General features: G+C 42.7%; 1 protein-coding gene across 2 annotated transcripts in view; it reads right to left on the reverse strand.

The window, feature by feature from the left end:
- Positions 1-16,149, reverse strand: part of CRB1 (crumbs cell polarity complex component 1) — a 112,450-nt gene extending 96,301 nt beyond the window's left edge. For both annotated transcript variants that reach the window (XM_040610913.1, XM_040610912.1), the window contains exon 1: positions 15,829-16,149. In XM_040610913.1, the coding sequence (XP_040466847.1) occupies positions 15,829-15,904 (76 nt within the window). In that variant the 5' untranslated portion in view covers positions 15,905-16,149. The remainder of the gene's footprint in view (positions 1-15,828) is intronic.
- Between the last annotated feature and the right edge of the window lie 781 nt (positions 16,150-16,930).

The following is a 16,930-nucleotide window of genomic DNA, read 5'->3' on the forward strand; positions in this document are numbered from 1 at the left end:
CCAGCCCATGATTTACCAAGTGATGTCAGGCAGATGCATTTAAAGCTTAATTTTCTCTCTGGATAAATGGAAGCACATTGTTTCTGCTAATAATTCTTTTGGCTAATTTTGCCTCTGTTCAGTTTTTATCTTACCAGTGCTTTAGTCAATGTGAAAGAACATACATTAGCCACAAAATTAATCAGATGAGCATCAGTTTGTACATGTGCATGCTCGATTTACCCTTAGCATCATGTGTTCGTTATCAGATACGTTGATTCATTCTTGTCACCAACAAATTACATTTGTTGACTGAGAGAGGTTTATTTCTGTAAGTTCTGGTGCCACAAAAAGCTTTTACTAATATTTTCTTCACCGTGCAATCTTAACTATATGTGCTAGAGACATATGCAGGAACTACTGTATTTTCCATGTATTGCATTCACGGATTACATCTGAAAAAGCAGAAATTAGCTCCCCAGCAATGTGAGTCAGACTCCTGTTGGGGTGGATATACAGAGCCAGGTGCAGAGCCATCAGCCCTACAAATTAGCACCTCTAACCCCTTGCCCTTCCATGGCTCCTTAGTGACCTAATGGGGCTGAAGAAGGGGTGGGCTGAGGTTTCTTACAGCTCTGGAGCCCAAGTCTGTGCCACATCATTTGGGTGTCTGCTGCCAGCCTAGTCCTGCAGTCTGGGAGATCCTGGTGAAGCGCCTGCACTCTGTGGGGAGAGGTTCAGTGCCTGGCCACCAGCCCTGCTGTCCTTAGGGTCTCTGAGGAAGGCCTGGGGCTTGGCAGCAAAGGGAACAAGCTTCAGGCTGTCTTCCTTCCCTAATTAACTTAGGGGGAAGAAAGCCAACTGGCAGTAACGGAGCAAGAGCGGGACAAGTATGCTCCTTCTGGAGAACTAGTGCTTGTCTGATCTGCAGGGACCACTACATATCACCTGCGGAGCAGCGTAGTCTGCCCTACTGATGAGCTCTGTTCTGCTGCGTGATGGATGCACTTTCATTACGCTTTTCAGCTAAGATTGTATGCATGCAAATGTAATATAAAGTAGTTTCTAAAAGTATTTTTTGTAACACCTAGGTATTCTTGTAAGTACCAAGAATCTGGATTAGCATCAAAACTGCATATATGCAGGCACATCTTTTTGGGGATGGGTGGAGAACAAAACAACCCAACAACAACAAAAAAAAACCCAACCAAACCCCACCCAACCAACCAAAACCCCTAACCCCCTATATGGTTCCTGATGATTGGAATTTCAGAATTCCTACTCAAATCAGTAACAATGCGATTCAGCAATCTGCCAAAAAAAGCTTAACTTGTCAAGTACATGCATGGTCTGAGCAATTCAGTGTGTCCCTACTATCCCAAAACAGTTAAGAAGTTGCTTGGAACTTTAATTCAACTAGAGGAACACTTAACAGTTCCCAAACTTACCCCACTTGTGCTGCATTTTTTACCTGTTACCACAATACTCATAATTTGTTTGATTGATCGCTCGGAAGTGATGCTTTCTTTCTAGGCTACTCTTTTCCGAGTCGTGAACCAAGAAAACAAAATTTTATGTTATTATTAGCAAAGGGAAGTACCAATTCAGTTAGCCTGTTGAAATATTCTTCCTTGTCTGCCCCCTTTCTCTCCTGGCTGCTCCCCAAAGGGATCCCAGTTCACATGGCATACTTAGGAGAAAGTGTAGCTAGAGAGGCCCTAGAGGCAGCATGTCACAGTAATCCAGTGTGCCCCCCTCCCCAGGAGGTGGGCCGAAGTAGCTGTTGTAAAAGACCTGAACTCATGACAGTAAGAGGGATTGTCATTTAGGAATGGCTGAATTTCAGGTACAGAATCCCAAACTGTCAGCGACTTCTCTGAAATGGCTTTTGCCACCCTTGGCTGAATATATATAGCTGAATATAAAGCCGTTTTTAATAAAACCTCACTAGGAATATGGCTTTGAAAAAGAAAGATCTTGTTTTCACTGGTCTGTAATTCTTTGCAGTTCCTTAACAATTTTCATAACGCTTCCGTTTTCTTCTCTGCTTTGTCACGGCTGTTTGATGTGGTGATTGAGTTTTCGTAACTGTCAGAACAGTGTCAAGCCGATGTGAAGACAGTGTCAAGGCAAGTATAGAAAGGTGACATTGTGAAGGAGGGAAAGAGAAAAGAGCTGTCAGTACTCAGAGTGCTCCATAGAGAAAATATTCCAGTGATGAAACCATTGTCATCATGCACTAAGCAAGAGAGAGAGAATAAAGTGGAGATATTTAAGTCACTGCACTATGAACATGTCCAGATGACAACTTGGACTTAAGAAGGACTTAAAAAAGCAATTTGCAAGGCTGCCTTTCCTCCCTAACTCTTGTCCCACATTATCTTCTAGACATTGTTCCAGTCCCTAATATCCTATCAATAGGGCATCATTCTGATCTAAGCTTCTGGCACACTAATTTGTAACAAGAACATTTCTGAGAAAGTCAAATGGGGATTCAGAAATCTGTTTTTTTTTTTCCTCTGTCTAAACAGTATACCTTAGCATGGAAAGATATTCCACTACCCACCTACAGGAAGGTGGAGGGGTTTTCCCACTTGATGTAATTCCAAGATACATTCTTGGATGTCATGAGCGATGACCTCTGCTTGTGGCACACCATGATTGTGGCAACAGTCTAGAGTGGGATGCATTTAGAGTTCAGTGCTGCAAGGTGCTGAGTATCCTGCTCCCAAGTCAGTGCAGAATTAAGGCACATATTGAATTCAGCCCCACAGTGTGTTTATTTTTTCTGAAATATCCTTGGAAAGGAGGCACGTTCTCACAAGGGCAAATAAGGGACAGATGTACATCTCATATGGTGCTAAATTCTGGCACCAAAGCTCTGTATTTCTGCTCTGCTGAAGGCTCGTGCAGAGTGAGGTGCTGTTTATCTTTAAAGCAGTTTCTAGGATTTAAAATTAAGCATTGGTCTTGCAGCAAGTCTGTGAATTTGCTCTTTGTGCATGTATGCTGTGCTTTCCTCCTCAGCCTTAGAGGAGGTAAGAATGATGGATTGTCCTACTATTTCTGTTCTGTTACTGAACATCAAGGTAATCAGATATAAAAGTTTGGATGTGTTGGTCAATATCGTTGCAATTATGGAAAAATAAACACCCCACTGCTAGTGACTTCTAAATGACTTCATAAATGCCACTGAAGAGGTTTAAGAAAAATTAACTCCTAATTTATGCAGGGCAAAGATCAGAAAGGCAAAAGCCCAGCTAGAACTCAGGCTGGCCACTGCCATAAAAGATAACAAAAAATGTTTTTAGAAATACATTAGAAACAAAAGTAGGGCCAAGGATAACCTGCTTGCTTTGCTGCATGCAGCGGGGAACATGGCCACAAAGGATGAGGAAAAGGCTGACATACTTAATGCTTTTTTTTGCCTCAATCTTTAGTAGTAAGATCAGCTTCCCTCTGGGGGAGGCTTCCAGCCCCCTGTGCTGGAAGACAGGGATGAGGAGGAGCAGAATGAGGTCCCCACAGGCCAGGAGGAAACGGTTAGTGACCTAATGCTCCGTTTAGATGTGTACTAGTCTATAGGGCTGGATGGATCCACACGAGGGTACTGAGGGAGCCAAGCCTCCCTCCATCATTTATCAACAATCCTGGCAAACTGGGGAGGTCCCAGAAGACTGGAGGCTAGCCAATGTGATGCCCATCTACAAGAAGGGCAGGAAGGAGGATCCAGGGAACTACAGGTCTGTCAGTCTGACCTAAGTGCCAGGGAAGGTTATGGAGCAGATCATCCTGAGTGCTATCACACGGCACCTGCAGGACAACCGGGGAATCAGGCCCAGCCAGCATGACGAGCCTGATCTTCTACAACAAGGTGACCCGCCTAGTGGATGTGGGAAAGGCTGTGGATGTTGTCTACCTGGACCTTAGTAAAGCCTTTGGCACCATCTCCCACAGCACCTCCTGGGGAAACTGGCTGCTCATGGCGTGCTCTGTGCTGGGTTAAAAGCTGCTGGAGGGCTGAGCCCAGAGAGCGGTGGTGGAAGGAGTTAAATCCCAGCGGCAGCCAGTCAAGAGCGGTGTGCCCCAGGGCTCCGTACTGGGGACAGTCCTGGTCAGTATCTTCATTGACCATCGGGAGGAGGGGACCCAGTGCACCCCCAGTGAGTTTGCAGAGGACACCAAGCTGGGGGGGAGTGTTGATCTGCTGGAGGTCAGGCTGGCTCTGCAGGGGGTTGGACTGATGGGCTGAGGCCAGCTGTATGGGGTTCAACAAGGAACAGTGCTGGGTCCTGCACTTGGGGCACAACAGCCCCACACAACGCTACAGGCTGGGGGAGGGGCGGCTGGAAAGCTGCCTGGCCAAAAAGGACCTGAGCTTGTTGATCAACAGCCACCTGAGCAGGAGCCGGCCGTGTGCCCAGGTGGCCAAGAAGCCCAACGGCACCCTGGCTTGTGCCAGACAGTGTGACCAGCAGGGCTGGGGAAGAGATAGGCCCCCAGTACGCAGCACTGGTGAGGCCGCACCTGGAATCCTGTGGCTGGTTCTGGGCCCCTCACTGCAGGAGGGACACTGAGGGGCTGGAGCGTGTCCAGGGAAGGGCAACGAGGCTGGGGAAGGGGCTGGAGCACAAGTTCCGTGAGGAGCAGCTGAGGGAACTGGGGTGGTCAGTCTGGAGAGGAGAGGATCTTGCTGCTCTCCGCAGCTCCCTGGCAGGAGGCAGGAGGCAGGTGGGGGTTGGTCTTTCCCAGATAACAAGCAACGAGACAAGAGGAAACAGCCTCCGGTTGTACCAGGGGAGGTTTAGATCGAATATTAGGAAAAATGTCTTCACAGACAGGGAGGTGATGCATTGGAACAGGCTGCCCAGCGAGGCGGTGGAATCACCATCCCTGGAGGTGTTTAAAAACACGTGTAGCTGCAGTGCTTAGGGACATGCTTTAGTGATGGATTTGCCAGCCCTGGGTTAATGGTTGGACTGGATCTCAAAGGTCTTTTCCATCCTAAATGATTCTAAATAGTTGACAGGAAATAACATACCATAAACTCCTCAAAATACTTCAGGGGTAGTACTTTTCAGATACAAGAATCAGTTATTAACTATTTGAAATAGAAAAGGCTAAGTATTTTCTATATATTGCATTCACATTTATGATCATTTAGTTTGAGTAAGTTGACTAGTTAACAGATTTTCTTACTTGTTGCCTATGAAAGAACTGAAAATAACCATAGAAATACTTGCTATTCTATCATTTATCCTATTCCTGTATTATGCCTATTTGCAATTTATGACAACATTGAATTAAAAATCATAAAACCTGGGTGACTTTTTCAGATGAACTGAAAATTTTATCCATAGGTGCAGCAGCAGTGCTCTAAGCAAGCTGTTTAAACTGACTGTAGTCTCAGTTATATATTGTGGAGCGTTGACTTTTCCTCCTTGCCTAGTTAAGTTTTTGTAACCTGAAAATAGTTTGCCATTCTCAGTCAAGCATCAGCTAGAGAAGAGCGTGCTTCTTGCCTGTGGCTCAGACGCCTCCTCCCATTAGTGCTCACACCTCAGCCATCGTGTGCCTCTGGTAATTGCCGGGTCTCACCCGTCCTCACAAATGTGTAAGAATGTGAAGAAGTGTTCACTGCTTTTAGGCTATGGTAGAAGTAGATCTGGTTTTGTTCTGCTGAGTGCACAGAACTGGATGCTCTTCCTTTCTTACTTCTTTCCATTGCTTATCAGATCATTAGATCAGTCCGCTGGGAAGAATTTTATCCAGATTCTTCAAAGGTGTTCAGTGTCAATCCTTCCTTCTCCTGTTTAATCCCATGAATGTTTTGTTCCAATCACCTCTCAGTCTTGTTACTTCACTACCATGGTCAGTGGTGGAAGTTCTGCGTTGTCTACTTGTTCTTCAGGGAATCCAGTGTTCTTTGGAAACACCCTTTTGGATGTGAAAATGGCAACTGATTATGGTCACTCTACTCTTGTGCCTTTCAACGAGCTCCAAAATAGGTAGATGTTAGACTAAATTGAATTAGACATTTAAGACATACTCCAGAGAAAACAGAGCAGATAGTTCTTGTTATATCAAGCAGAGAGCGTTTTTACAAGGACTGAGGCTTGCAAATGTTCAGTACCATTAGCAGTGAATAAAGAATTACAAATGTCAGCTGTGTTTAATGTGATAGAAGGGATGGGTTTAGCTAGGAAGTCTGAATTGGTGGGTGCTACAAAATATTGGCCAAATATTTTCTTTTCCCAGTGGCATTGCAGAGACACCTATTTGTACTCTGCTGTCATGATATGTCCTGCTCCAAATCCGTAGACAGATAGTGATCAAAGAGGCTTGGATTATCATTCTTACAAACATATTGTTTGTATTTTCCTGCAGTTTAAGGTAGGAACCAGTGGAGTTTTGCTTTCAACATTGTTTTCATTTCTGCTTGTTAGATTGAACAGGGACAGGTAGAGCCTACAAGGGCCTTACACATTTCCATCCAATTCAATAGCTCTGATGTAATCTCTGATATAACAGTGTCATCCTCTGGCTTCTTCTCTCACTGTCATTGCTTCTGTTATGCAGCTTCTCTTTGCTTATTTACAAGATTGGAGCCTTCTGTCTCTGTACGTTATCCATGAGGTTATCAAAGGGGAGGTCAGGGGCTGCTGGAGAAGACCAGGTACAGTTAGGACTTCTTTACACTCTGTTAGACCTCAGCAGTGGTTTTGCCCTTCTTGCAGCTCTTGGAGTCAGCAGACTCAAAGATGAGCTACACACCCTGTGGCCATATCTCGGCCCTTGCAATTGAATTGCATCTCATGTGGCCCATAATTAACATTTTCAGAACTCTGTATGTAATTCTCAACTCCCGTTTACTCTTCCAACCCACCAAAATGGGATCACCAGCAGATTGCTGTGGTATATTTAGCATTGCCAAATGGCATTTAGGAAAGAGATCTTGGAAAGATGCCTGTATAAATAACAAGGTATAGGCAGATGGGTGCAGGCAAAACTCCTTTTTGCGTTCTTTGAGCCAGCACAGTGCTAGCACAACTACACCATTTCTGCACTGGAGGTGGCTGATGTCCAAGCAGCAGCAAGGCGACGTGTTAGTTCAGATACACTCTCAGGAGCTCTCTCACCAGCCGTTACGAGGTTGGTGTGTTATACAGCAGGCTTTTGCTGATAACAGAGCCTGATCTTTTCTTTCAGCTATGTGGACGTTTGACTATGTTCACATTCATGGATGGCCAGCCATGGCAGAAGGGAAACAGGAACTGTTTCCCAACAAGGGAAAACAGGAACTGTCAAGGGAAGTGTGACCAAGTAGCTGCCTTTCAGCTGCTCCTCCAGCTCGCCTGGCAGTCTGAACATGAGTCAGAGCAGCTCTGGGCTTAACTGCTTTAGAGGACAGTCAGCCTTTGGTAGTCCCACAACGCAGGAACATAGGGGTACCTCGGGAACCGTCACCGAAGCAATGTCAGGCCCTTGTGTCCATGCCTGAGTACTTCGGGTTGGGCACTTTGAACAAGTGAAACTTGTCTGCGGACTCCCTGACTAATGCAATTAAAGATGTTTTGTCTGTCTCTATTCAATGAAAGGTTAAGAGAACAGGATTCCAGTATGCTCAGCCTTGGGCAAGCAAGCAAGAGCAGTAAAAAGAAGTAAGGAATTTCTTCCCCCACCCCCACCCCCCCCTTTCACCCTGAGCATCCACCCAGGCCACAATTACTCAAGCACAGCACTTCCCAGCACCGAAGGATGCACCAGACAAGTGCCCTGATCCTTGGTTGCTGGAGCAGGGACACTGTATGTAATGGGTTAGCAGCCCATGCCCCTTTTCTAGAAATATTTAGCCCCAGAAATATTTTGATTTCTGTCTCTGCTGATAAGATTTCAGGCTGGCAGAAGCCGCCCTAACCCTGAAGCTGCAGCAGCAACTGCAGCGTTGCTTTGTTGATGCCTGGAGAGGAACGCTTTGTGCTCAGCCTGGAGGAGACCTTTAGAGCTCCAGTGGCAGCTGCGTGGTGTGTGTCACCGCCTGTCAGGCTGCTGCAGAGAAGCATTGTCAGTTGGGGTATTTGTCAAAAGATGGAAGCAATTTCCTGTTGGCTCATTTTATGGGTGAATAAAATATAATCAATATAAAGTAAACATAAGAATCTCATTGGAGAAAGGTTTATCTGCGTTGGGTTTGTGGGGTTTTTTTTTTGCTATTTGCTGGTGTGAGAGGGCTTTCATATGAATGGCTGAGGAAACAGAAAAGTACAGTGAGAATTGATGAAACATGTCAGTCTCTAAAACCAACAAATTAATCTGTAATATCAATCTAGAAAATTATATGTATCATTTATCTACTTGCTGCTTACTCTCTGTGACTCTAGATGAGTCAATTAGGTTTAAAGGCTTCCCTTAGAAAATGTAAATATCAGGACCTTTTTTCCTTTTTGGACCACCAGAGAGAGAATAATCAAGGTTGCCTAGAGACTGAGGCATTATTTTCTTAATGCTGAGGTGTGAATTATAAAACCCCAAAGAGTAGAAGTATCCTTGAGAGGTCTTTGGCTGCAAAACCCTGTAGGCAGGATCAAATGCATTTAGATTGCTGTTTTTCTAACTTATTTATTAGAGGGAATATACTGACTATCAGGAGCTAAGGAAAATGGACTAATGCATATCCCTTCATTGCTTGCTAGCTGGCAGAATATATACTTTTTCTTTTAAACCTTAATGCTTTACAAATAAGTGATTTTTATTGTCATAAAAAGAAAATGTTAAACTTGTCTTAGATGAAGCATCACAGTGAAGGCTCCTAGAACAATGTTAATTTGTTATAATATGTCCAGAAATGCCACTTAAAAGGGTTTCCTAGAAATTTCCTGATATTTGTTTTGGTGTAGTAGGTTCCTTTTTATATGGAGGGAGAAGCTAGCTGTAAAATTTAGGTTCAGTAAGTAATCCATGTTTTCCATTCCTTTTCAGTTTTTTTTTTTACCATAAAATTTATACTATTAATAATCCATTCGTTATTATATACAATTTTCTTGAATTGTACTGTCAATATATCAAGTATACTCAAATTGCAAGTAAAATATAAGTGACTTGACTCCAAAATCTGGCAATCAAACTGCATGATCTCTAGCATGGAGGTACTATCTATCCCCATCATACTGAGTGCCTTCAATAGCCAAAGTGCTTATTTAAAGCATAGGACACCAAAAAAGGAAGAGTAGGTACTTGATGTCTCAAAGAATGAGAGTAAACTATTTTCAAACTGACATTAAAGCAACAATTTTGTTAATGCAACCAAGCAGGCTGGGTTCAGGGCTGCCTTTGTTTTGAACAGCAGATAACCCCCACTGGTGGTGCAGGAGGGACGGGAACCCAGCTGCTGGCCCAGCCCAGAGCTCTGCTGAGCTGCCCTGGAGCCTCGGTGCCACCGCAGCCCTCGGGCCAGGGAGGGACCTGTGCTCCTTTGGGAGCCCATCACCGGAGATCCTCACTGATCACCCCCAGGGTGGTGCTGGCTGCCCTTCACCTGTCTAACGCCAGCTGCAAAACAGCAGTCTAGCCAATTTCTGGCAGATATTTATCTAACCTGCTCATTAAAAAGTTCTGATATAGAGATGTAATTATCCTTCAGTTGGGAAAGTTCACTCAAGTCTTCCCTGATGCATGTGGAATCTATTATTCTGCAGAGCCTGCCCTTCCAAAGGTCACGGGGAGCAAGTGATCTCATCATCTTCCTTGATTACCGTTCTCTTTTGTGGAGGTAAAGCTGTAATCACGTCCTCCCTCAGGCTTCTCTTCCCATGACCCTTTCTCACAGGGCATATCTTTCTAAATATCTGCCTATTTTTGCTGTCCCTTTCCAGCATTTTCCCAGTTGCCAGCCTCTCACTCACAGCAGCACTCAGAACTGGATATAGCCCATGCTGAATAGCAGATTGATTACTCCCCTGCATCTTATGTGTTATTTTCCTGTCAACACATAACAGCAAAATATTTGCCTTTCCATATAACTTTTCAATAGGGAAGTACTCAGTTTGGCCATCAAGATTTGAGCATTCTTTAAACAGTGTTATTTTTTTCCCGAGTTTCCTCCTGCAGAGAGGAAACGGTGCAGACCGCTGCACAGGGATAGGGCTCTCGCAGTGTCCCGGGTTCATCAAAAGCAACGCAGGGGAAAAAAGCCTGTGCATAGATAGAGATATAAACTTTGGGTGGAGATACCTTTGAAAGGTTTATGTCTATACTAAAACATCAGGTTTATGTCCTCTGCTTGTATGACACGCTTTAACATTCCAGCATCGGTTTCTCCAGTACGTTACCACCGACGCTGCACAATATATCAGTGTTTCAAGATCCCTGTGAGGTCTCTGCTGCTGGCTGAGCATGAGTGATAAAACACCCTCCTGTTCAACCTCCTTTCTTTCCCATCAGACTCTTTCATAATAGGTCATTAGTCACAAACAACACCCGCTTATAGAGATTGATCCTTGCTACAGAATTCCCTTTCTGTTTCTCAACTGTGAATACATCATTGTGTTTTATCCTATATTGCCAAAATCAGTGTCATTTGAGGGCTAAATTTTCTTGCATTGTAATTTCTGGATGACTAACAGAGGACATGGGGAAGCGTTTAACCTCCAGAGGTACCTGGTGTCAACGGTTCCCATTTTATGAAGGACGAAGCAGAGGGGTCCTCTGACTGGGCAGTCTTGCTCAGCTATTGCAATGGTAGGTGTAGCACCTTAAGGATGCCTTGTAAGAACTTGCATTGAAAGGCTCAAATACAGGTGGTGTTGGGATGCTCTTAATGTCACTTTTATGCAAATGGATCCACCTTGCAGAAGTTACCTTCTTGTTTAAAAATTATTGTATTACTACTTTCTGTGCCTAGGATTTTGTTTGATTCCAGAGATGGAAATGATATCCATAATAAAATATATAAATGAAAAGGAAAAAAACCCAAACCCAACACCTTTATAATTGGGTCAAGAAGCTGTTGCTTTAAACTCACTTAAGACGAAGGCAAGCATCTAAAAGGTATTTCATTTTTGATATAATATAGATGCACTGTGAGACAGCTAGGATGGAGGGAAAGCTGCAGGGTTCCTGGTGCCGGTGCTCAGCCGTTGCTGACCGCAGCTCTGACAGGCTAATGAGGGTCTGCTGAGGTACCAAATCTGCTCTGAACTCAGCAGATGCACATCCTAACAATGCCTTGCTGGAAAGCTACTTGCCTCATCTGAGAGTCCGTGAGGGATGAGCACTAACTATGAGCAAAACCACAGATCTCTTTGTAAGTAGACCTTTATTCCTAACACAGTAATTAAGCAGTAATTAGAAGTTGTGTGAGTAATGGGAATAGTTGCAGGAAATTAAATGTTCTTGTCCATGGGGAAAAATTGCCTAGTGCTAACATCTCAGAGGGGCAGAAAAAGGACGCAAGTAAAGCTCAGATATTTTGACCACATTGACAGCAATCCTAGATTAACTTTTATTCTTAATTTATGAACATTTGGGCGAACTATTATGAAGTAAATAGTACTTTTATTCAGCTCTGCTGAAGGATCATGAAGTCATTAAAATGGAGGAAAATAGTTTTGAAATTAAGATTTATTTTTAATGATTTTTTGACAAAAGGAAAAGATAATTCTGCATTAGTGATAGATAATCCATTGTAAAGCTTGTTAAAAAAATAAAAAAAGAGTTGTTGGATTAAGATAAAATATTCTGAACTTGTACGTGACCCTAGACAGAATCAGTTCCAAGATCAATGCCTAAATAAACCTGTATTTATCATAATTTCCAGTGCTGCTCTTCTTAACTGTCTGCCTGGAGTTATATACTGATATACTGATAACAATTTCTGTTAGACAGTAATATGGCAGCAATTAGTTACCAACGTTGTTCTGGATTTGGAACATGCCTCCTGTCAGCTGCTGTAGGCAATGATCCATGGTCCCTCCCCACACAGAGCTGACTGTCTCTAGATGCCCCCCCAGATTAATCTTACATTAGTTCATTTGGTATATTTTGTGGCAACAAATTATGTTCACAATACACTACATAAAACCAACCTGTATCGAGGGCTTGCATACAATACTCAGAACCATGGGCACAAGACATAAATGAATTTGCAGCTCTGTACCGCTGTCTTCTCATTAAGGGAGTGGAGGTGCTACTTCACATACTCGCTTGATTGCAATTTTAGAGAAATCCTCAAACTCCCCCTGTTCATAGAGACTCCCTAGGCAAAAATAACTGGTTCTGTGTAGTCTGATATCTTTGTGTTTTGAGGATTGTAAAAAAAAAGAAAAAAAAAGAGAGTGTGCAACCTAGAAATTATAAAAAAAGATATATACACTACCATATATAATACTTGATCACCTATGGGTTGGAGAAACTCTTTGGTATAGAAAGTAATGGCCGGCAATGGAAAGATAATTAGTGTATTTTATCTGACTTAATTTTGCCCCACTAGACTAAAATCTGCCAGTGTAAACAAACCAGACAGTTCCAACAGAGAAAGAGGCACAAGATAATTAAGAAAAGGAGGGACAGTTTTCTTTTAATTGATTCATAGCTCCATCGGTAAGCCAGTATGGGAAGGGAACAGCCTGGGGAATATGTGTTTTGCAGAGCCCCAGGAGACGTGTAACACAGGAATTTGGGGCTAGATTCTAACCATTTGCCCACACCTTTCCACAGGCTTGCTGTGCTGTAGCGTAGTTGTGGTGATGTCAAAGACAGAATGTATATGAGGATGAACAGGGCGGGCCAGCAGCCAGCCACACCTGCCCCAGCAGCACCCCTTCCCCCCAGGGACAGACAGCAACATCAGAGTAACCTGACTGATGCCTTTGCCCCAAGGCAGGCCGGTGTACAAAGCAGAAGGCATCAAGGGCTCTCCAACAGGCTCCTTTTTCTGTTCCAAGACAGGACTAAGCCCACAATCTTTATGGAAATGTAACTTTGCTGGATGAAACTTATACCTGTTCTTTTATTTATCAAGTACATGTAATTCTGAGTGCACATACTCATATTTGTACAGGTGCTGCACCTGCCAGCATCACATATCAGCTGGGGCTCCAGTAGACTAAATTAATTACAAATGGTCTTTCCAAAAGCATTTTATACAATTGAAATAAAACATAATAATCATATATCGTTTGTAGGAAGGCTGTGATTTACAGGTTGAAATGCCCATCACTCTGTACAGTTTGGTGTTAAGTGTTGTTCCTGGTGATAATAAAGGTAAAATACCGCTTTTAATTAGCCAGGAGATTCAAAAGGAACCACAAGGGACAGGACTACATTCTTTAATACCTTAGTCTTCAGCTTGATGGAAGATTTACGTGCAGGCAGAAGACTTTTATTAAAAGTCTAACAACTTAGTGTTGTACAGGAATTAAAGGATAGTATCTCATAATATATTCCAAAGTACCCATGACACGCTATTTTACAAATAAGAGGGCACACAATTATTTTAATAATGTTGAACAACTTTGTATTTGTTTTTAGTTCAACTATTCATTTTATGATATATTCGAATATTTTGTGTTCATGTGGCAACATTCCTGAAAAATGCTTTAATTTCATTGGAACTGTTACTAAAAGACCTACTGTCTGTATGGGACACTTCTCAATGCATGCAAACCTCTCTGCGTGTCAGGAAAGTGGACAAGCTGAAAAAATTATATGCAGATACATTTTTAGAAAGTCTTGGCTTCTAAATACTATTTATTTCCCAAATTATTTAGAATAAATAATTATAAAGAAGATGTCAATCAGGACCTAAGATTAGAATTCTTTGGGGGACGACAAGTCCAGTAAATCGATTTTAAAATTATAATGTCTGATGTAAATTTTAAAATTATCAGCAGTCGTCTCTGTTCTGTTTCATTCTCAGGTTTTCTGTCTTGGTCTTTCTCAGCTTTAATTTTTAAGTAAGGAAGTAATTTCCGTCTGTCTTCTGCTTCTATTTCTGTGGTATCTGTTCACAGTTATGTTTTTATTAACAGAAATTTTTAGCAGTTTCAAATGGTGTACAAACTTTCTTGAGAGAAAGTATCTATCAAGATCATTAAACACGCGGCATCGATAGACACAGATACGGCCCTGAGTCTGAATCTGTAATTACGGCTCCCGCTGTAGCTGCTCCATCCTGGTATATCAATTTCTATCACAGCAATTTGCAACAGCCACAAATCTACCTGAAAAGAGAGCCCTCCAAGACTGAAAAGCCTCTTCCTTGAGACTAAGTCATACGGCTATAACCCAGGGAAAAGTCAGGCCACCTCTGAAACATCATCCCAGCCAAATGTGCTAAGGCAGAGGCACAAAATGACATACAACTGCTTTTCCCTCCTTTGGTATCCTGCAGTGAGCAAAGCTCACCCAAGGTCAAAGCCAAACTTCTGCTTACCTTCTTGTTTTTTAACTGATTCTTGGGGGGATTTTTTCCTTGTTTACATTCTAGGAATGCTTTCTTTGTGCATGTTTTTAATGTGTCCTTTTTAATTTTATAAGCACTTCACTTTTTATTCTCTTTCCCAAAGATTTTAAATTTTGTTCTAATTTGCCTGCCTCACATATAAATGAATTTTTCTTAACTAAACCCATTCCTGTTACTTTCTTTTAATTAGATAGCAGACTCTTGCTCAGAGACTTTCTCGTTCATCCTACAGTATACAGACTTTAAAAAATGCTTTTTGAAAGTGGAAGATTCAGCCCCTCTTTTTTCAGGTTATGTCCTGTTGTGAGTTAACACTTTGGCTCCCCTGATTCACATCAGTACATCCCCAAGGAAGAAAACTACTAGGAGAAAACAATGTTTCTGTGATATTCTGTATTTTTTCCTATATCTTCTTGAAGTATGGTGGTTTTTTTTCAGTACTGGTTGATCCAACTGCATCTGTTTGCTTTTCAGTCTTTGATTTATGTTGGGCTGTAAACTGTCCAAGTAACAATTTGAGTGATGCAGCAACAGAAGGTGACCCAGATTACACAACACTGTATGCTAATGCCAAATCTTCTTGTTTAATGGCAGCTGCTCAGAGCTTTGTCTTACTGTGATTCACATTCAACAGACACAAATCAAACAACCTCCTCAGACAGACACACATCCTGCCTGTCTTCCTTTTAAACACGTTCAAGAGCTACTGCTTTTCATACACACATATCAGCCTCACCAGCTGAGGCCATTTAGCCTCCTTGGCTTGTATTTACTCTCAACCATCTGACACAATTATCAAGGAAACCCATTGTGACTTCCAATATTTTGCATACTTCTGTTTATGTGGAAGTTTGCTGAGAATATTGTCTCTATAAAAATAGTTGGACTTTTACACTCCCTCATAATGGAGATATTTAGAACACCAAATATATCGCAGTTGTTTAATAACTGATTTCTTTAGAGGTTGTAATTACAAAAGCTTATATGATAAAGCAATGAGTGCTACTGAAATATATAACATGAACAGCTTTAGCAACGGATAAAGTAGCCTAAATTTTAATCACATAGGTTTAAATTTACTGAATGAATGCTATCAAAATGCAGACTTTAACAGTTTTAACAGAATATTTTATTATGGCACTTTCAGTATGTGAAGCAAGGTATTAAAAATGCTTTAATTCCTCATTTAAATAAAAAGTTGAAGCGTGAAGACCAGGAAAGCTATCATGCAACGAGTACATACAACTTAGTTTCATGGACCAAATCTTTTTGGCATCTCCATCAAATTTGTAAAGCCTTCTGACAACACAGGCTTCCTGCTAGAGGTGCACGTCTAGCCATCTACCCAGGGGACATGTCAGAACAATAAGAAAAAGCGCAAAGCTTACTTTTTAAATGGATGAGCAGCAAAAAACTGAGGTAGAAGATGAGTAGAGAGTTAATTCTTGAATGAGCCATATTCATCTTGATAGGACATTCTCCACTGAGTTGCCTGTTGTCCAAAGGCTGGTGCTGATCCTCACTGCTTTCTCATCTCTGAAGCGAAGGTAACAATGAAGGCACCCAGTCCCCTACCAGCCATCTCTGCCTGTGCCCCTCATCAGCCCCTTCCCTGCAAACCTACAGACTTTGATTCAAAAGGCAGTGGTGCTTGTTAAGGTTTTACTTCAGCAGGTCCGAGTGATTTTTCAAACCTGGTGCAGATTTGTCTGCGAGCTGGACTGGAGTCTTCCCCTGGCTCTGGCGCAGAACCGTGCTGGGAGCGGTGTGCTCTGCCTGCCTGGCACTGCGCAGCACATAAGGCACAGCACCCTTAACCTTTCAAACCAAATCACTCAGTACCCTTTACTGAACCTCCCACACTCCTCCTGATTCACAGCACAAACACTTTATGTTTCTTTATGCGCATAAAGTCAGCTAACAAGCACTTTCTGTTTCTCACCCCATTAGCACATGAAGTAAAAAGATGAAACATCCCTGTTCTCAATCTTTTTTGTAGGTAGATATTAGCCTGCTCTCTTCCACAATCTTTTTTTGGTTTTGTTGTTATTGTTTATGCTGGATTTAAATGCTTTTGCCATTGCTAAAAAGCATAATTGGGAAGTGGCACAGGTCCTCTGACCTTCGTCAGGTTGTCTTTAATTTTGAACTGCTCCTAGAGGAACCAGTCACTTACAGACTCAGGAGATGACACAGTATGATGGGTGAGAGAAGGGGATGGGGGCAGGGTATGGCAGCGTTTCTCTTTAGCCAGAGCTGGCCTTTAGACGGCCGTGGCTGCCGCAGGTGCAGTCAGCCTGCCCGTAGCTAGAGGAGCCTCCCCGGCTGCCGAAAGTTGTCTCAGTGTCTAATGCTTGAACTGTTGACTACGACGTTGTCCACAGATATTAAAGCCTTGTTCTAGGCTGGCAGAAGGGAAGAAGAACCTGCCCCAGCAGCTGTGTTCAGATACCACAGTCCCAGTACAAGCTCTGGCCTTCTGGCACCTCA

This window comes from Falco naumanni, chromosome 11 (genome assembly GCF_017639655.2).
Source record: "Falco naumanni isolate bFalNau1 chromosome 11, bFalNau1.pat, whole genome shotgun sequence".
Lineage (NCBI taxonomy): Eukaryota > Metazoa > Chordata > Aves > Falconiformes > Falconidae > Falco > Falco naumanni.